The 8128-nt window shown below is 40.7% G+C and overlaps 1 protein-coding gene across 2 annotated transcripts in view; it reads left to right on the plus strand.

Moving 5' to 3' along the window:
* The window catches only part of DDX1 (DEAD-box helicase 1), a 38616-nt gene extending 36140 nt beyond the window's left edge, over nucleotides 1-2476 (plus strand). For both annotated transcript variants that reach the window (XM_061154833.1, XM_061154834.1), the window contains exons 22-26: nucleotides 4-76; nucleotides 160-202; nucleotides 996-1091; nucleotides 1354-1474; nucleotides 2137-2476. In XM_061154833.1, the coding sequence (XP_061010816.1) occupies nucleotides 4-76; nucleotides 160-202; nucleotides 996-1091; nucleotides 1354-1474; nucleotides 2137-2267 (464 nt within the window). In that variant the 3' untranslated portion in view covers nucleotides 2268-2476. The remainder of the gene's footprint in view (nucleotides 1-3; nucleotides 77-159; nucleotides 203-995; nucleotides 1092-1353; nucleotides 1475-2136) is intronic.
* Nucleotides 2477-8128: the final 5652 nt, after the last annotated feature.

An 8128-nucleotide genomic window follows, 5' to 3' on the forward strand; every position in this document is an offset into this window, starting at 1 on the left:
CAGTCATAAATGTCACCTTGCCTGATGAAAAGCAAAACTATGTCCATCGCATTGGCAGAGTAGGAAGAGCTGAAAGGTACGGCTATAATTTTGTTTTTTCCTTTTTAAGCTTCTTTGCTTCTGGAGTAAAATCTAATGAAGACTTTTAAAATCTTTCAGGATGGGTCTGGCCATTTCCCTGGTGGCAACAGAAAAAGAGAAGGTGATCTTTTTAGTGCTGTATTATATTCAATTGTTTGTATTGTCATTTTAGATACTGGAAATAAAAGCAGTTTGAGTTTTCGTTTATGTTGAATTCAGGTGCATATGGAATATAAATGAACTGTTTATGGCATCTTTTTATTCATTGAATAGACAACTAGTAGGATTAAGTTCAGAAAGGAACAATACAAAATGTAATTTTCCCTAAAAGCTTTCATGTAATTGTTTTCACTGAAAGGTATTTAAAGCCTGTTTAGCATCATGCCATGGTAGACTTTTTTTTTTTGCCATGGTAGACTTTTTATGGGAGAGAGAGTTAGCTTATTATTTTGATATAAATTGATTCAGATTTACAGACTAGTTTGCAGGCGTCAGAAACGCCTACAAACTCATTGCCCAAACTAGATATTGTTCATTTTGCTATTTGCTGTATTTTATTCTTGTGGAAAACCTTTGAATTTTATTTTTGATACTGATCTTGAGATAGCATTCTCTAATACTTTACATTTTTTGTTATTTTTTTTTTTTAATTTGAGCATTCCTTTCTATTGACATCTAATTAAAGTTTGTTTTAGAAAATCTTTTGGATTCCTCTCAAAAAGAACTCTTTCAGAAGACCTAGTTAGTGAGCTACTGATGGTGGTAGTGATTAGATGACATACCACAGATGCAGTGTATTTTTCTTATGCTTTGCGGACAGACAATATTAAAAAAAAAAAAAAATAGTTGAGAACAAAGATATCTAGTATGTCAGTCGCCATACATGTTAATCTATTTTTCCTTCTTTAATATAGGTTTGGTATCATGTGTGTAGCAGCCGTGGGAAAGGGTGTTATAACACAAGACTCAAGGAAGATGGTGGCTGTACCATATGGTACAATGAAATGCAGGTAAGGCTCACAGAGTCTTCCTAAAATTGATAAGAATAGACTGCATCTATCTATGGAGGTTATATATTAGCTCTTGTCTGAGAGTTACGAGACATAATGGGTGGTTGTTATTGTAGTTTATAAATGGTAACTTGTGAGTTCATCTCTTCAGAAATCTTACTGCGTTTAGCCTGCCTGGTTTTAATGCTATTAAAATGCAGCTTGGGTTTGTCAAAATGAAATTTTTATATGAAAATACTTGAATTTTTTCTCCCTTTCTCAGTTGCTGTCCGAGATAGAAGAACACCTGAACTGTACCATTTCTCAGGTTGAGCCAGATATAAAAGTACCAGTAGATGAATTTGATGGGAAAGTTACTTATGGCCAGAAAAGAACTCTTGGTGGTAAGCTGTGAATTACTTTTAATTCTGTTTTACATGCGAATGTGTCCTTTTTTGAGCTTCAGTTTAAGAAGAGAGTGTTTCATTTCCTTCTGTTAATTGTATATTTTTAGCATATTAATAATTCCCTCTGTGGTACTCTCATAGCACTTTGTTCATACTTGTCTTGCAGCATTTTTATTTTGTGATCTGTCTGTGAGTGAAGGACAGTAGCTTAGCTGTTTTTGTTGAGGTGTTAATGTCATCAGAGTAGTTAAAAATTTATGGGATTACTGGGAAACAAGAGAATAACAATAATTTTGAACAAGTGATAACCAGGATACCATTTAATTCCCTTTGCCTATGGTGCTCTTAGCTGATTCCTGAAATTTTTTATAGATTCAAGCTAAACTGATGGTTTCTAAATCAAGGGGAAGATGATGGGGGAGTGGTTGGGAGGGGTATTGGATATTGGGACAGCTGTTAGTAAGGCCTAACCATTGATTTTAATTGATTTAATTTAACATCTTTAAAACTCACAGTTTGGGAGGTAACTTGCCCAGTAGTAAGTACATCTTTATTGCTGGGAGCAATGTTTAAATTGACATAATTGGGCCAAAGTATTGCTGACAAGTTATTTCAAGCGTGTCATTTGCATTTCTTTGTGATTCGTGTGTGTGATCCAGGTGGAAACTATAAAGGCCACGTGGATATTTTGGCTCCTACGGTTCAAGAGTTGGCTGCCCTTGAAAAGGAGGCCCAGACATCTTTCCTGCATCTTGGCTACCTTCCTAACCAGCTGTTCAGAACCTTCTGATTTTAACATACACAGAATAAGATTTGAGTAATAAAAGTCTGTGGTCTTAAAACTCTAAAATAGTTGTACTGCTTCCAAGCAGCAGTATTTATAGTAACTTAAGCTATGAGTGCTAACTCTTGCATGTCAAGAAACATCAGTCTTAGGAAATCTTCATAGAATGCCAAACCTAATGAAAAGAATAAATTTGATGACTGTATTTTCATGAACATTTGTGTCTTATTTTACAGTTATTTTAAAATGTTTCTTTTTTAAGAAAGCTCTGGGTTTAGGAAGGTCAAGTGTGTGTGTGGGTGTGTGTGGGTGTGTGTGTGTTTGGTAGAGGACTGTGTGGAACCACTAGTGATGGTCTTGAGGATTTTTGCAAGAAGTGGTACTAAATGGAGACAGCCTCGAGATGCTTTTGGTTGCCTCGGTGTATGTGGAAGCTTGAAAAGAGTCATGAAAGAGAAGTGGAGGATCCCAAGGTGGAAGGACAACTGGGTTAGTTTGGAAGCCTGAAGTTTTTATCACAAGTTAGAAAAGGTTATGCATTTTAAGGACTGACGACTGATCTGATGATGGTATCCCTGAAGGCCTATCTTCTTTTTAAGAACCTTTCTTTCCAGATGATACATTCTGTAAAGATGAAACTATTCTGATGTCCCTCTAGGTCTTAAATGCAATTCTTTGAAATTTTCTTAAACCGTCTTACCTTTTCCAGAAGGAAAAGAGAACATTCACATAGACAGAATTGAATTGTTCTTTTGTGCCTTTTGACTCTTAGCTCACAAAGTAGTTTCTTTGGGAGGATTATTCTTGCCCTAGAGATTCCGTAAGAGCACATACTACTGTCATTTCTTATATGATGGTTTTCAAATATTTTAGCCCCAAAATATTTTCTTCAAAGAAACTCTTGAGTGAAATTCATTGTGTAAGCAGTGGGAAACCATTACCGAGCATATTGAGTTACACTTGATGTGCGTTGAGTATGAGGATTCCATTCTTCCACTTGTACCTGGACCACTCCAACCTCCGTAGCCAGTCTCGAACTGTGCAGTGGCGGCTGCTCGCTGTGTGCGTGCCCAGAAATCACTGCTTTAGAGATGAGTTTTTAATTGACAAATGGTGAAGAAGACACTTGAGACCTAGACCATCTAAGCCTGGAGCTGGAAGGGAGCTTCCTGGTCTTGCTCGTGTTCTCATCTTGTAGGGGGCAGAAGCTGTTTCTAGGAATACATGTTCACATGGTCCGCTGTGTAGAACCGGAACCAGAACCTGGGTTTCTTAGTTTCAGCTCTTAATCTTGGGTCTCCCTACAGAAGATTCGCAGGTCCAAATGGGGAGGTCAGAGAGGAATGCAGGATAGAGCTGGGAGACTGTGGAAGGAACTATTTGGTTTTTCCTCTTCAAATTACTGTTCAACTGCAATTACTCAGGCAACAGAGTTTTTCAAAGAGGATGTGACATACAGCCAGACTATCGGAGGGGTTGCCTGGATACCTAATTTCCCACTCGCATCTCCATCAGTCCTTCTTTTTCTGCTGGGTCCCTGCTTCTCGGTGCCTGTTGCTCAGGCCTCTGATTAATGCTACGGATGTGAAGAATTGTTTCTGTACCTTGTTTTTAATAAACATTTTCCTATTGTAAACAGAAATGGGAACTTCAGGTTAGAGTAATCCCTATATTTCCCTATTTTTTTACTTATATTCCCACTTGCAGAGAAAGTCAGTAAATAACATTTGTGTTCATTTCTTTTTTTTCTGTAAATGTTTCGGTATACAGTTTAGTTCTAATGGTATTAAAATTTTATATCTTCATTTGGTGTAAGTAATTTTCTTGTTATAAAGATATCAATGGCTGCATGATCCATTAGAAGTGCTATGGCCTGTGTAACTGAGCTTTGAGGGAAACTGAGGAGGCTATGAACCTCAGGTGTCAGACCTAGATGCTAATGGGCTCTCTATGCTTCTGTTTCTTTGTTCATAAAAATGGTGAAAGTAATTCTCATCACTCAGGATTATGTTAAACATTCACCGAAAGTCAGCAGATGATAGGCACTTGGACTACCTTTGATGGGCTTCACTGGGTGCATGAGCGGGAAAGAACTCGTCTGCCAGTGCAGGAGACGTAAAAGACCTGGGTTTGATCCCTGGGTTGGAAAGATCCCCTGCAGGAGGGCATGGCAACCCCCTCCAGTATTCTTGCCTGGAGAATCCCGTGGACAGAGTAGCCTGGCGGGCTACGGTCCATAATGTTGCACACAACTGAAGCGACTCAGCATGCACGCACACTGTTTACAGTTGTCCTGTGTTAACCATGAATATCTTCGTTCTGTCTTCTGGATTGTTTTCCTTGGATTCCTAGAAGCTGGATTATTGAAGCAAAGAAATCTTATGAACATTTTTCAGGGTCATCTTCAGATGGCTTTCTTAAAGGGTTGTTCTGGTTGGCATTCACACTAACAATGTGGGAAGAATTCTGGGCAAGTTATTTCACACTGAAATAGTACTTGTTGCATTGAAGGTCTGTTTTCACCCTGTCTCTTCATGTGCTGTGTGAATCGGGGCCGGTGAGTAGAAGTCCTCTTATGTCTGACCTGCAGCCTCTTTGCACGTGACTCCCTATCCCTCCCCCCACCCTCCCCCACTCCTGCTGCTCCACCATCATTATCCTACAGACAGAGATCCAGACTTGCTGTAAATAAGGTGCAAGGCTTCACTTTTCTTTTTAAGGTAGAAGTATGTGGCAGTGATTGAAAATGGTCCAGTTTAAAAAAAAAAAAATTCCCAGTCAATTCTAAATGGGCAAAACTATGTAGTCAAAATGTTCACCTTATTCTCCCAACTTATGCACTTTATTGTATCTTGACTCAAATATGAAAAATGTACAGGTGAATATAAAATGAGATCTGGGGTAGTTTTCCTTATATAATGATTTTATTATTTCTCTATAGATGTTGACATCTGTCAGGAATTTTTTTTCCAAATGACCTTATTTGTTAGAAGGGAAAAAATGTAGTGGGACAGGAAGGAAAGGGAGGGATAATATTTTGCTGTTGCAGAGTAATTGATGGAGGATTCCTTTGGTGGGAGGAGTAGGAGGGGGATTTTTACTGTTGTTTTCCATTTTGTGGATTTAAAGAATTTTCTTTCATTAAAACCATCTAAAGCGCTAGTTTTTCTGGTGGAGATTCCACTTTTACTGGTCAGAAGTGTTGATGGGGAATTGGAAAGAACCTGGAGTCAGATAGGCCTGGACCCAGTCCCAGCAATGCTACCAATTCCTGGTTATGTCACAGGAAGAGATCTTTGGGATTAAAGTGGGGCCTGAAATGGGCTTCCCAGGTGGTGCAGTGGTAAAGAATCCACCTGCCAGTGCAGTAGACGCTGGTTTTCCTTGGGTCTTGAAGATCCTCTGGAGGAGAAAATGGCAACTCATTTCAGTATTCTTGCCTGGGAAATCCTGTGGATGGAGAAGCCTGGTGGGCTGCAGTTCATGGGGTCACAAAGAGTTGGACGGAATCTAAAACAAATTTGTAAGATTGTGATGCAGATAAGTCTTCAACCACACATCAAGAAACACAGTTATGAAGAAATGGCTCTTAGAGGTTTGGACCATGTTTCAAGTCTTTATAAAATTTGTTGCAATATCACTTCTGTTTTATATTTCAACTTTTTGGCTGTGAGGCACGTGAGATCGATCCCAGTTCCCCGACCAGGAATCGAACCTGCACGCCCTGCATTGAAAGGTGAAGTCTTAACCACTGGACCACCAGGGAAGTACCCTCACTGCGATCTTTTATTCCAAGACTCAAGCGAGACGACTGAAAGGGACCCTTGAGGGAGAGATGCTTGCAGTACCAGAATCACTTGTCTTCTGGGGCAGGTCCACTGCCTTTAATGTGGATCTTTTCTGTAGTTAAGTGGTTCTGTCCTGGATGTGCATTGGGACCACCTTAGGGAAACTTTGGGGGAAAAAAAAAAAAACACGAGTATCTGTCCTTCACCTCCAGAAATTCTGATTTTATTGTTCTGGAGTGGAGCCAGGTACCCCAGGTGATGCTTATATGCTGCCAAGGTTGAGAGCTGCTGCTTTAAACGACCTGACTAGATGTTTCTTGGTCCTGCTGCAAATCGTTGTGTGACCTCCACACATGCTCCAGCAGATACGTGTCTTAAAGTTCAATATGGTTTAGACTCAGGCTGGAACCCTTCTATTACACTATGCAACAGAGGTTATTGTCGAGAAAAAATTTTGATAAAAGTGGTACCATTTTGGAGAAACTTAATAGAGTTATTAAAAAAAAATAAAATTTATAGCCAGATGAATTTGGTTCCCTTTGAAATAGTTGCTTTGCGGATCCAGACAAATCTTTTAAGAAAATGCTTGTTTTTCAAAACCCATTTGGCTTTTAACTTTTTTTTTTTCTTTTTGCCACTTTGTTTGTATTTAGAACATTTCCTCTACTTGGCCCAGAACCACAGTATGAGCCTCTGGAAGTCTTTGGCTCACCTCATTATTTTACCTTCAATCTTGGTCCCCAGCTTGCTAACGCATTCTGTCCACTAGAGAAGGCTCCGGTAGGCTGCTGGGCTGTATGTTGCCTTCACTTAAATCCCAAAGGATAAATACTTGCTACTGCCAAGTAGGATTTGAAGAGACAGTGAGGGGTTGTCTCTCTTGTAGGGCAATGATTGGATGGCAAGGGTGTTCTGCTTTTGGGGTGGGTCAGGGTCTCAGGGAAGAGAATCTCGCATGAAAATCCTGATCCGAACAGGAGTCGCCAGCATGGAGGTTGGAGGTGGGGGGTGGTGTGGGGTGGTGTGTGTTAGTAACTCAGTCGTGTCTGACTCTCTGTGACCCCACGGACTGCAACCCGCCAGGCTCCTCTGTCCATGGAATTCTCCAGGCAAGAACACTGGAGTGGGTTGCCTTTTCAGAGGTGGGGAGATAATGGCCAATAAGCCAATAGGAATGGCATCAATAGATGCGACTTGGGCGACAACAGTGTTCACATGACTTGTGCAGGGAAAGAAGGGCTCTGTGTTCGGACAGAGAGATGCTGAAGGGCGAGGGGACCGGTCAGGACCCTGCCCTGTGGGAAAGTGTTAGGTAATGACGGGAGGGGACAAGGAAACCTCTGGGGCCGTCGTCCCAGTGGAAGCTCAGTCAGCAAGGTGATGGTCAGCCTAAGGGCAGTCAGGTTTAGCAGGCGCTCCCATGACTTTGAAGACATACTGGGGAGAGAACTGGCTGACTGGTAGCCACCCAGGCTGGAAACTTGAGGTATTTTGTTTGGCTCTGAAAAGCTATATTGGATTATATCCACGTCATTAAATACCATTCACTTGAAATTTTGGTGTTAGTTGTGTTGGTTGTAATAACAAATTCTGTCCTCATTTGCTTTCGTCCATAAATTTTTTTATTCATTTCCCCACTGTCGACTCAAGACCCGGCACCCTGAGGAAAGACACAAAAGCTCACCACTTCTCCCTTGGGGTCTGTGGCTTGTCATTCCCAGCCAAGTGCACCAGGTGGCGCTAGAGTCACACCGAGAATGCCCACCAACACCTAAACACTTCTGCTGGGATATTTTTACCACTTGGGGTCACTTAAGGATTACCTGACTTCCTTTTTTTTTTTTTTTTCCTGCTAAGCAAATCACAGATTCAAAGGAATTTTTTTCCCATTACATTTGTCAGAGTCCGTAGTCTTTTTTTTTTTTTTTTCTGGCTCATGAAGGCTAAGAATAATGTGAATTAGGGTTTTTATCCCCATGAGTTGGCCCCATATGGTTTGTGCTACAGTGGTTTCTTCTGCCACAAAGCACTTAAAGGACCACCACATGGCCTTTCTCCTGGACCCAGCATTTGGGATTT

This window comes from Dama dama, chromosome 11, assembly GCF_033118175.1.
Source record: "Dama dama isolate Ldn47 chromosome 11, ASM3311817v1, whole genome shotgun sequence".
NCBI lineage: Eukaryota > Metazoa > Chordata > Mammalia > Artiodactyla > Cervidae > Dama > Dama dama.